Source organism: Acinonyx jubatus, chromosome A3, assembly GCF_027475565.1.
Source record: "Acinonyx jubatus isolate Ajub_Pintada_27869175 chromosome A3, VMU_Ajub_asm_v1.0, whole genome shotgun sequence".
NCBI lineage: Eukaryota > Metazoa > Chordata > Mammalia > Carnivora > Felidae > Acinonyx > Acinonyx jubatus.
Genome location: NC_069388.1, coordinates 108,379,698 through 108,392,203, shown reverse-complemented (window position 1 = coordinate 108,392,203; position 12,506 = coordinate 108,379,698). Strand labels below are relative to the sequence as shown.

General features: G+C 34.5%; 1 protein-coding gene across 3 annotated transcripts in view; it reads right to left on the bottom strand.

The window, feature by feature from the left end:
• The window catches only part of STRN (striatin), a 92,799-nt gene that overhangs the window by 35,135 nt on the left and 45,158 nt on the right, over positions 1–12,506 (bottom strand). For all 3 annotated transcript variants that reach the window (XM_027033550.2, XM_027033552.2, XM_053201031.1), the window contains 4 exons: positions 10,913–10,991; positions 7,672–7,839; positions 5,657–5,792; positions 435–570 (listed from right to left, as the gene is read on the bottom strand). In XM_027033550.2, the coding sequence (XP_026889351.1) occupies positions 435–570; positions 5,657–5,792; positions 7,672–7,839; positions 10,913–10,991 (519 nt within the window). The remainder of the gene's footprint in view (positions 1–434; positions 571–5,656; positions 5,793–7,671; positions 7,840–10,912; positions 10,992–12,506) is intronic.

Below are 12,506 nucleotides of genomic sequence, written 5' to 3'. Positions count from 1 at the left end.
GTAACTACAATTTTTTAAATCTGTACTTCTTTTTGCACAGAAGATGCCAGAGATAAGTCTCTAAAACCCTCTATTACATTCTCATACTCAATTTCTACAAAATCTAGATTTACAAGTTCTACTATCTAGGCAGAAAACACAGAACAGTCTGTATACGGATTCAAATTATTTTCATGGATATTGCTTATATTTTAAAAAAAAAATAAGATAACCAATACAACTTTCTTTAAACAGACACACACGTGCACACACACACACACGCACACACACTGATATATACATCGGATAAAAGGTGACAATAGTAAAAAGTTCATAGGATGTTCAACATTTCGACATTATGAGAAATTTACAGTGTTCTTCAAGATGTTGCCCTGCTGGTAAAATACTGGTTTCTTTTACTTAACGTCTCTGGTGGGATCCATATGCTTCCTTACCCCATTCTGTTCCATCGCCTGCACTTCTAGACTCACTGTCTCCTTCCTCTGATGTAACCAAGAAGTCAAACTCCTTTAGGGCTTCTTTTGTATCTCGATCTTCACTGCTATCAGGCAATGCTTTTTTCCTAACAATCTAACGAAAAAACATGCTAAATTAAAATTTTAGGATATATTATGGAATTTATTTTTTTTAACATTTATTTATTTTTGAGACAGAGAGAAACAGAGCATGAACGAGGGAGGGTCAGAGAGAGGGAGACACAGAATCTGAAACAGGCTCCAGGCTCTGAGCTGTCAGCACAGAGCCCGACGCGGGGCTTGAACTCACTGACTGCGAGATCATGACCTGAGCCGAAGTCAACCACTTAACCGACTGAGCCACCGAGGTGCCCCTGGAATTAATTTAAATAAAGAAAAACAGTATCCCTTTCAAATCGAATGAGAAAACCCAACTATTGGTTTCTTCAGAAAGTAGATCTTTGTTATGTTAAATAGCTGTAATACCTAACCAAATCAATGGAAAACGGGTCATTTTGAAAAGATACACATTACACATTTTAAAGTAACCATTTAAACTTTGTTCAATGATGGCTTGTTTTAAATAAACGAATGAAATCAGATATTGAAAACATTGTTATAGTCGATGAAAAATGTCCCTGACATACTACAGTACTAGGAGAACCACAACCATCTCTTACATTTCTTGGATGCAGCCTGTATAACGTGTAGACATTCTATTCTAACCAAAATGAGAAACATTTCACACAACAGTGCAAAGGTTTTACAGAATATAACCATGATAAAGGTTAGCTCTACTACATCATTCCCTTAAAAATCTAAAATCCCAAAATGCATGCCTTAAGACTTAGAAAGTATTCGGTTAGAGGGGGAAAAAAGGTTCCCATTACTATTTCTACTGTTCCAACCTGGCATCAGTTTTCTCCAATAACTCTACATATTTAAACTTTTTCTAAAACCTTGATCTTTCAGAGTGTGACTTAACTTAGATTTACTAGAAAATCTGGCAAGGGCTGTTATGTCTCATTCTATCTATTTAGGAATGTCTCTGGAATCACAAATCCAGTTGAAGGATTAAAATTTAGGCTTAAGGCATGCAGCGGTAATTTTTGAGATCTATATGCTGATACTCGTTATGAATCATTTTCTTTTTAGTCACCTGCACCACTAAGAGCCCAAAGAAATTAGGATGACTGGTTTGCAGTTTCTTTTGCTACAATGGACTCAGTATCTCAACTTCTCCAGACCTCAGCTTCTTCATTTCATGCAAAATGGAAATAGCATGAGCTGATCAAACTGTATCAGTGGGTTACTGTGAGTGGTTTAAAATTTTAAGGTTCAACAGACTCATCAATAGGACAGACTAGAGTCTAGAAACAGACTCTAAGAGATAACAAATACTTGACTTGTATTACCCTGTTCTCCTGCTCATTCCTGGTATCAGTTACCAATCATAGTGCTTTTCATCTAAGATCAGATACAGTCTCAAAAATCCTTCTCAGTGCAGCACTCCAGGAAGCCACTATCAGAAGAAGAAAGCTGGTGCAATGAATGAAACCTTATCTGCCTTAACTGTCCTGGTGTGTGTGTGTGTGTGTGTGTGTGTAAACTGAATAGGAGAAATCAAGGATTCTTTAATGCTGCTAGAATAACTGGTTTAACTATTCAGAATATTTCCCTAAAATCAAGACATACTTTTATGTTTACAGCATATTCCAATCTCCCATCTATGAATCTATTAAACAAACAAAAAAAGCAAGACCAGTTTGACATACTGTGGTATAGAAAACCCATGCTGAAGGTGAATTCTTTTGTAACCACATGCCAATAATTTGTTCTAATTTTCCCTGGGTGGCCAGACCAAGGTCAAAAAGTATCTCTCAAGAGTTATGCCAAGAGAAGATGCTAACCTTCATTGCTCCACAAACACACTGCCTAATCCCTCTTCTTTTACCCTAGAGGCTTGATCCCTCTCTTTCCTTGACCCTGATGGGACACCAGATATAAATTAGATAGGCCATCACCAACATCTTGTAGATAGAAAATTCTTGTTCTCGATGCTTAACAAAAAGGGCAGAGAAAATACAGACTTACATTGAAAGTCTGAATGTATTTTCAACATTCTTATTACTAAATATGGTATTAAGTCACAAAATTAACTCCTAATCTGTTCTAGGTTTCATCTCCTCCACATAACCTTATGAATGAAAATATGGCAACCTGCAGATCACTGTCTATCAAGTCTCCACAACCTAAATAAATTAAAACTCCTGTCGGTTTTTTTTTTGTTGTTCTTATTTTTTTTTAATGTTTATTTATTTTTGAGAGGGAGAGAAACAGAGTGTGAGCGGGGGAGGGGCAGAGAGAGAGGGAGACACAGAATCGGAAGCAGGCTTCAGGCTCTGCACTGTCAACACAGAGCCCGACGAGGGGCTCGAACTCACAAACTGCGAGATCATGACCTGAGCCGAAGTCGGATGCTCAACCAAATGAGCCACCCAGGCACCCCAAAACTCCTGTGTTTTTAATGGTTAGGCATAGAAGAAAAGTATGGTTACCAACAAAGAGTAGGATTAGTAAATGGGAAGGGGTGGGGTTTGTTGTAATAAGCACATATTACTTTTCCTTACATCTAAGGTTCCACTCCACTCTTACCTTCAGTGAGTTTACAAATCAGCTTAAGAAATTAAGGCAGATACAAAAAAGTTAGGAGTTGTACAGGGTGCCACAAAGATTAGAAAAAGGGATAGAAGGTCCCTTTTCAAATCATTAGAAGAAATATAACATAAATAGGGACAAGACTGTGACTAACACAACAGTTAATGATTCTTAATCCCATTACTTTTCTTCCTAAGTATCTGAATGTGGAGACTAAATCTTGCTGGTGAAGTTACCCTTCAAAATTTTAAAGATAATCACTTTATATATACATGTATAATTTCAAGATCATTATTACACATAACTAATGGTACTATGATAAGAATGAAGACCATGATGGTAAAGAAAAATAAGATGAAGAGGTTGAGGAAGAAGAAGGAAAGAGGAGGAAATGATCCAGAATGTAACTCAAAGAACAATCAAACTGTAATAGAGGGTAAAGAGCAAGATAAGAGAACACAGCAGTTTTTTGAAGATACCACAATACTATTTTATAGCCTACACACAAATAAAAGTTACTAATGGCTTTGTTCCTATATTTTCGTAGTTGAATCTATTAAACGATTTTGATTAAAGAAGTAACAGTTTAAAAACCTGTTTGTTCACGAAACATTTTAATAGAATAATTTTCAGCCATTCTCTATATAGCTTCATGATACGTTTTCTAAGTCATGCTTATTCATTGCTACATAGAGTTAGACTTTGAAAGTCCTTTTGGTATGTGGCTATTAACCTGCAGCCATGAAAATGAGTGTTCAGTATCCTAAAAATTAGCAAAGCTTTACAAAGAAATTATTTGTTTAGAGATATTTTTTCCTGAAAAGCTAAAAGGATTTTTGAATCCAGTGCTTAAGTGGGGTTAAGTATTTTATATTAGCTGTGCCTTCACTGCTTGGTCACAGAATTGCTACAATCTGCACTAACTGGAAGATAGGAGATCTTTATGAATTTGATTACTTAAAAATTCTTGAAACCAGTTTATGGTTAGGAATTTCTAGGAAGACCATACTTAATACTTTGAATAATCAACTTACAGATTTTCTTAATATTTAAATCAATATAATGGCTAACAAATAATGTAAAGCATCATAATCAGCGATCATTTACCACTGAGTTACGAATAAAGTATTTTGATGGGAAAATATGATCTCAATGCAATCAGCCCATAAAAATCACAAGGCAGTAGAAAATTTCCAAATGACTAGGACAGAGAAAAGGGATCATACAAGTTTAGGCATTTTCTTTTCATATAGGAAATTAAAACACATGCTATTACTACGTATTTGCATACGAAAAATTGGGGGTGACTACTTGAAGTTCAAATAATGCCCATGACAAGCCTGTACCAGCAGAATGCTACTGAACAGTGGCTCAGGGAAATAAGAATCTGGAAGTAATAATTTGAGAGTCTCTGATGGAAGCAAACAGCATCAAGAACAGAGGAGTTACACCCAGAAAGCGTATACATCATTTTCATATACAACATCTCATTTATTCCTCACAAAATCCTCTGAGGATAAGATGGGTATTATGACCTCTGTTTTACAAAGTATAAAACTAAGCCTGAAGGATAAGAAGCACAGGTAACTAGTAACAGAAATGGAACTTAACCCCAAGGCTTTCAATTCTAGGTCCAGTCAGCTTCCCTACCTTGCTTTCTACCTTACTCTTCTTAAATACACATGGAAGAGGAAATGTAAACATTTTTCTAAACAAAGCATGACCTCATCTATTATTTAAAAGAGGGGAAGGATGGGAAGAAGAAGAGAGAGAAGAGAGGAGGAGGAGGAAAAAGAAGGGAGGAAAAAAGAAGAGAGGGAAAATAACAAGAGGGGCTGAAGGTGACAGAACGGAGAAGGGAAGAGAAGGGAGAAGAAGCAAGAGACACTTCTTATTCCAGGAAACTACCATGGGAAAGTCAATAAATTTATGAAGATCTAAACAAAACTGCAGAATAACTTTAAATCTGTTTGAAGAAATCTAATGGAAGAGTTCTGAGAGTCTATAACATTTGTCTACCAAAGCAACCCGGGCAAAAGTCACAAAAACCTCATCAATTAGAGGTGATGCCAGTCGCCATCAGGCACCATAATGGGTCTGTCAGTTCTATTGTCTTATAGCACCAATAACGCTGCATTGGTATAACACACACATTTTTACCACATTCACCAGCTCTGCAGAAATACTGAAATGTTTAATGAGCTAACCAGTCAAAGAGTAAGGACCTTTCAAGATTTTTTTTTTTTATATTTTAAGTAATCTCTCCACCCAACATGGGGCTCAGACTCACAACCCTGAGATCAAGAGTCACATGTACTACTAACTGAGCCAGCCAGGTGCCCCAAAGAGTGAGGACCTTTAAGAGAAAGCTGCCATCCTAAAAATATTCTTGAATTTTAACTCAATACTAAAACCTCTTAGATTAAATGTCCCCAAATTCACACACACAAAAAAAGTTAAGAGTTTAGGTTGAAGAACACAGATTATTTTTAAAGTACACATAATGATCCCTAAAAATATTAATATCTGAGTAACCAACTCACCGTTGAAGTATCAATGATGCTTTTTTCTCTTCCATCAATGTCATCATCTTCATCTTCATCACTGAAATCTGCAGCTGCACTTTCAAGGAATTTGAAATTATCCAGCACGGAGGCAGAATCTGTTAACTCGGATTTTCTGGTTTAAAACATGTGCATCTTGCTCAGTTCATTTTTTAAACTTAACATAAGAATTAATCCATGATATGCTGCATTAACTTGTCTATATTATAACTATGACCCCTCAAATCATGTTATGAACAACACTGATTCTTATCCATTACATTTCCATGGATTTTAATTGGAAAAGCACTATAGGAAGTGGTTACTCTTAAAGTACTTTACAATCATAACTATTCAGACTAATGGCCCCTCCTGATTCAGTATTCTTTTGATCCTTAAGTCAAACTTAATGTATTTCTTTTTAAAAATATTTTCTTTTTAAACATTTAAAAATATTTTCTATTTTTCTCTGTTCTTTTACTCTCTGCAACTCTTCCTCCAACAATATAAATTTCTATAACTAAAAAAATAACTAGTAGGTCAATTTTCTCTGATGCAATCTTACATTTCTGCTGAACAGCTAAGGAGCTGAAAAAAGTAAATGTGCACATGAAATAACTTATTAGTCAAACTAATATTACTACAAAACTTGATCGTGTTAATGAATAAACCATTCATTTTCAAAATGACTGACTTTTCAAACATATACAATTTTAATTTAGTCCCTCGAAATAAATCTAGTAAATAATTTCCTAATTGCCAGAATAGAATGATTTCTCTCCAGTTCATTAGGAAATGTTTTAGATAAAAGGCATTTTCTTAAAAAAAAAAAAAAAAAAAAAATTAACCACAACTATGGACAAAATTTTCAAAACAGATACCTCTCAAATTTCAAATCTGTTGAGAGCTATGTTTTTGGTTTTTTTTCCACCCTATTCTCTATCCCTACATAAATCAGACAGATTCAGAATAATACCCTTTTCAGTTTCAAAACACAGGTCAAGGACAAAACACAAGACAATTAGAGTGGTCTTTTCTGAACATCTTTACAATGACTTACAATAACCCTTTAGGTAAAACTATAATCAGGAATAAGGCCTGCATTGTTTGTATCTACACAAAGAAACAATCTACTCTTACATTTATAAAAACAAGTTAATGTAGTCTTAGTTATTACTGAATACATTTAAGAAGGCTCCAATGACATTTGTTTAGAGAACTTATAAGTCCTATTTTTGAGCCTTTACCCATATCCCATAATTTTAACGTTCCAACTAACAGAAACGATGTTCCTACTAGAAAATGTATAGAGTTCAATTTAAACCATTCTTATGGCTTTAACATGCATTAAAATGAAGTAACATAATATTTAGACTTTCATAGAATCTTTGGCTTTTTATTTAAGAATCATGCCAACATTTTGTTCAATAAAGAATCTCCTTATTTAACTGTTCATGTTCATTTTAAATAAAATTACATGTAATTGTATGACATATGATCCAAAATGCAAAACAAAATATTTCAAATAGCTATTGAATTTCTCACACTGATTCTATCAATTAAAAACATAAACTTAAAATAGATAATTTTCAAAAGAAAGAGGGGTTACAGTATTATTAAATACACAAACATGGTTAAAAGTTTTACTTCTAAAAAATTTGAGGAATTTATAGGAGTTCTAGGTCACCAGGAATGAAATTTCATTTTTACAGATTTGAACTGAATTTTGAAAGATGATCTTTTGTGAAGTTCTAACAGTAAGTGACTGAGCTTCAAGATATTAAAATCTGTATTAAATCTATAAATTTCAAGCAAATAAAAATATCTTAAACAAAAAATATTATAATAATCACAAATAACTCTAGTCCCTATAGGTTATCTTCTACCAAATGAAATTTCCATTTTTTAATTAAACTTTATAAAAAAATTATTCCTGTAACAGTATCTAAAATTGCAAGTATCACAAGTGTCACCCATAAACCAAAATTATTTAGTAACCCAGACAAAATACTCACCCAATCATTGCTGTCTCTTTAACTTCAGCCTCTGTGCCATTTATAACTGAGTCCTGATTTCTGTCATCTTCCCTGTCCGTGACGTCACTTGAAAAGCCCAAGAGAGCTCGTACTCGTTTAGATTTCACATCTAGAATAGTATCCGTGTAACCCACCTCCTGTAGATACCTGTGTGCGAAGAGGATCCTTACAATCCAGTCATTTTGGAATCAGTATTCTATAACTTAACATGTAAATAAAAGTATTTCTTTAAATCCATTGCCTGCAGAAGACTTAACAGTACAGTACTATGCTGGTAAGACTGGCTAATAAATAATCTTCCAGCTGCCAGATGGAGATGTCTCTTGCAGTACCAGCCTCTACGGTCACTGAAAAAAATCAAAGAACTATACAATACACTATTCATTACATTTATCATAAGAAGAAGCTGTTCCTTAATATACCTAATAGCACATTCTTTCTTCTAGGCAGGATTGGAGCAAACTCACTCTCAGATCCTTAATAAATTACTATTTTATAACAGTAATTATTATAACCAGTACTCTTTTTACATTTCTGCTATGAAGTGTTTTTGGATCAACTGTCTGAGAGCTAGAGAGAATATTTCTAGCATATCTGCTTTCCTCCAAGACATACAAGAAGAGTACATTCCAAAGAGTCATTTCTACAGAAAGGAAGCTTTTATCCTAAGCCAACTCTAAAGTAAAAATAGCCCACAATTCAATTGTGGATGTGGGATGCGTGTGTGCACGTGGGCGTGTGTGATACTGAGAGCCAGCGGCACAGAAAAAATAGGTTTGTACTGAGAGCTAGACCTGGTTCTAAAGCCCATTTCTGCCACTTTCTTCCTGTGTAACTTTAATTCTCCTGAACTTCAGCTTTCTTCCCTCCTAAGAGTGACACATCTAATACATTGGGTGGCATACAGAAGGCATTCGTTATCCTTTAACAGCAAAGATCAATCAAAAAAGACCAAAAACGGTAGCAGCAAAAACATGAAAAAGGCAAACGTCATGCCAAAATACTGTCATTAACAAATGTGACAGACAAATATTAGGCATGAACCTATAAGTAAGCATCAAGTCTATGAAATGAAAGAGAAAACAAAGGTGGACAAGATAATTAGTTTCAGGTCAGTTTATTTCAAGATCATGTATTAACAGATTACAGCTCAAAGAGATATTTCACAAAGATGTGTGACTGAAATGGAGTAAGTGTATCTTACCAAATCAAGACACTCATTTTTCAATACTATCCAATATTTATAGAAAGGTTTTGATGAGGGGCACTCAGGTGGCTCAGTAGGTTAAGCGTCTGACTCTCGGTGTCAGTTCAGGCAATGATCTCACGGTTAGTGAGATCAAGCCCCGCATCAGGCTCCATGTTGGCGGCACAGAGCCTGCTTGGGATTCTGTCTCTCCCTCCCTTTCTGCTCTTTTCCTGTATGTGCACGTGCACACTCTTGCTCTCTCTTTTAAAATAAAATAAACTAGGGGCGCCTGGGTGGTGCAGTCGGTTAAGCGTCCGACTTCAGCCAGGTCACGACCTCGCGGTCCGTGGGTTCGAGCCCCGCGTCGGGCTCTGGGCTGATGGCTCAGAGCCTGGAGCCTGTTTCTGATTCTGTGTCTCCCTCTCTCTCTGCCCCTCCCCCATTCATGCTCTGTCTCTCTCTGTCCCAAAAATAAATAAACGTTGAAAAAATAAACAAAATAAAATAAAATAAACTTAAAAAAAAAAAGGTTTTGATTAAAATCTGAATAAATGTTTAACTTTCCTGAATTTAATTAGTTGTTCTTACAAACCAATACAAAGGTGTTATATTTTTCTGTTTTTAACATTTGATACATACCTATCTTTGTCAACAAAATCACATTACAAGTAACTGTTTTAAAAACTGCTCTTTCCATAGGTAAATTGGCTTTACTAAAGAAAACCTCTTTATTCATTGATAGAATGTCACCTTTTCTTTGAGGGGGCAGATTGTGAATCTTTTAAAAGTTTTTGAAAATTCTCTCTCAGATTGCTCACTATGATAACCACTTCTCATTTAAAAAATCATCACTTTAAGAACACTCATTTATAAAAAGAAAAATTCATAATCATATTTAAGACCAAAGTGAGGGCACCAGTGAAAACCACTTATTAAATATTAGTGAATTCTCATTTTCTTTAACTTTGAATAGATAACAAATACATAAAAGGACACATTTTAATATTCTCCCTGCCATTAGTCAAAAGGAATGGCTGGCACAAATCCACTCTGGAAACCATAGATGTAGACTATTCACAGGAAACCCCAAAATCCAAAACAGGTAGTAAATTTCATTTTACTCAAGCACAAATTAGAATACCAATTTCAAATGTGATATGCAAAAACCAGGCAGTGAGCTGGTAAAGTGGGTTATAGCCTACCACCTGACATCTGAACCTCATTCCAGCTTTGTTTCCTCTTTATAGTCTCAAAACACATTTTATAGGAGAAAGTACATGTTAGTGCAATATCTGCAAATTGGGAAAATTAAAGAAGTTCTTCAATTTATTTAAAATAGAAAGTTTAAAAAACATAACCCAAAATTTTACATCTTAATATTGATTAGACTTCTATTAGGACACACGTATATTCATGTACAAAAGATGCAAAAATAACTTTAGGAATACAGAATTCTTTAAAATGTAAACATAAGCATATATTAAAATTTAGAAGCTTAAAATTAATCTCTGAGGGATGCCTGGGTGGCTCACTCGGTTAAGCATCCAACTCGATTTTGGCTCAGGTCATGATCTCACGGTTTGTGGAATTAAGCCCCAGGTCAGGCTCTGCTCCCAGTGTGGAGCCTGCTTGGGATTCTCCCTCTCTCTCTGCCCCTCCCCAACCCCCCTCAAAATAAATAAATAAACACGTATTAGATATACTCTTTGATAAAGCTAAAATTATAAAATAAAAGAATTTATTCTTGGTAATTCTTGTTAATATTTAATAAAAAATGAATTCTACCACAGGGGGAAAATGTGTAATATGAAAAAGGAACAGTAATTCAATTAAGTTTTTTCATACCAGCAGTCTAACAATAAAAGAGATAATATTATTGTACTGAGTTGCAAATGCAAAAAAAATATATATGTATATATCTATATATATCTATATATAGATATATCTATAGATACATATATAGATATATAGATATATATACGTGTACCCTGATGAAATATACTTCTCTTTGTTTAACCACAGGATACTTACTGTCTGAGTAGTTGTCGACCTTGTTTCCACATTAACTGGCTGTTTTGTTGTGGCTGTACCTCTGTTTCATTACCTTCATCTGGAAAACATTAAATCATAATAAAAATGCCTTGCTTTGTACATTAGAGAGTATCTCAATTCATAAAATATGTCCAATAAAAATTTATTAGATCAGAATATGCAAAACTACCCTGTAAGGTATGTTTTAGGACAATGTAAATTCTGTTTTTTAAATCTAATTTCCATAACAAAATATAAATTCATTATAGCTACTAGATTCCCCTGAGAGTAGCAGAACTAAAATAACGACATTTTCCCAATCTCTAGTAGCCTAAGAATTTTCCTCCAGGACAAAGACTGACACAAATCAAGTCATACAATAGGAGCCCAATGAAAGTATTACGGAGCACCACATCAGAACTAGAACAAAGTACTCAGGAATGATGACCGAAAAGCCAGTCTGGTAAAGAGTAGATATAGGTAAGAAATAATTTCAATCCACATCTATTTCCTTCACTAGTTATTAAGTAAAAACCTCAAGTATTCTTTTGAAGACATTCCTTGAATGAAAACCACCTAAGCCCTGTAAAGCTTTAATTCATCATTTGGTAGACGCTGAACCCTTTTAAGATAGTAAAATGAAAAGAGCCCTCTCTGTGATAAATCTGGACTACAGAATTTCCAAACTATACTCTGACTCAACTTTAAAAATACAAAAAAAAAAAAAAATTCACACTTTTCATCAACCCTTGATCAAACTGCAAGAAACTGTGATCTCTTACAGGGTTTTATTCAAGTGGAGATATAAGAGAGATTGGGAAAATTTGTTTTAGGATTTTCATGTTAAGCATTTACTATGTTCCAGATGCTATGTTAAAAACACATGTTATCTTTTTTAATCTTTACAACCCCAAATCCCCATTTTAAAGATGAGCAAGATGAGTTTTACAAGTTAACTGTAAGATTCCCAAGTTAGAAACACAGTTGTAAGGTGCTGAAATGACACGTGACTCCAGAGTTCTGTTTCCCTCTACATGCTCTCACTACAGTGAGAAGAAATTAAAGAAATAAGTAAATGAGAATTTGGTCTTCCATTTTCATTTTTCTCCTAAAATAGTTAGGCCAAGCTCTGTGATATACCAAAGAAATAGCAGTACAGTGGGGGGTGGGAGGGATTAAGATACCTTAAAAAGATAAGAGTACTTTGGGATAGGATGACTTCAGAGGGTATACTTTAAAAAAAAAAAAAAAAAGAGGGCAAAATGATGTCCCAATATTAAGGAAAAACAACACATCTGCTTCCATTGACTCACAAATTCAGGAACTATGGTTCACAAATGGTTCCACAAATTCAGGAATACACTATGGTATGTTCTAAATATATCCCCTTTTTAAGTGAAGTAAGTAACCTATACCTGCCAAGTGAGAACATGTGCATTGGCATTTCAAAAGACTAAAAATTTCAGATGTGAAAGAACTTTTGAGATCATTTAATTTCCCATCAGTAATGGCCCGAATTCTTTCTATACTATCCTCAGATATACTCAACTGTCTTTGCCTACTTTGGCAGCTCATGATGTTATTACCAAAGTGT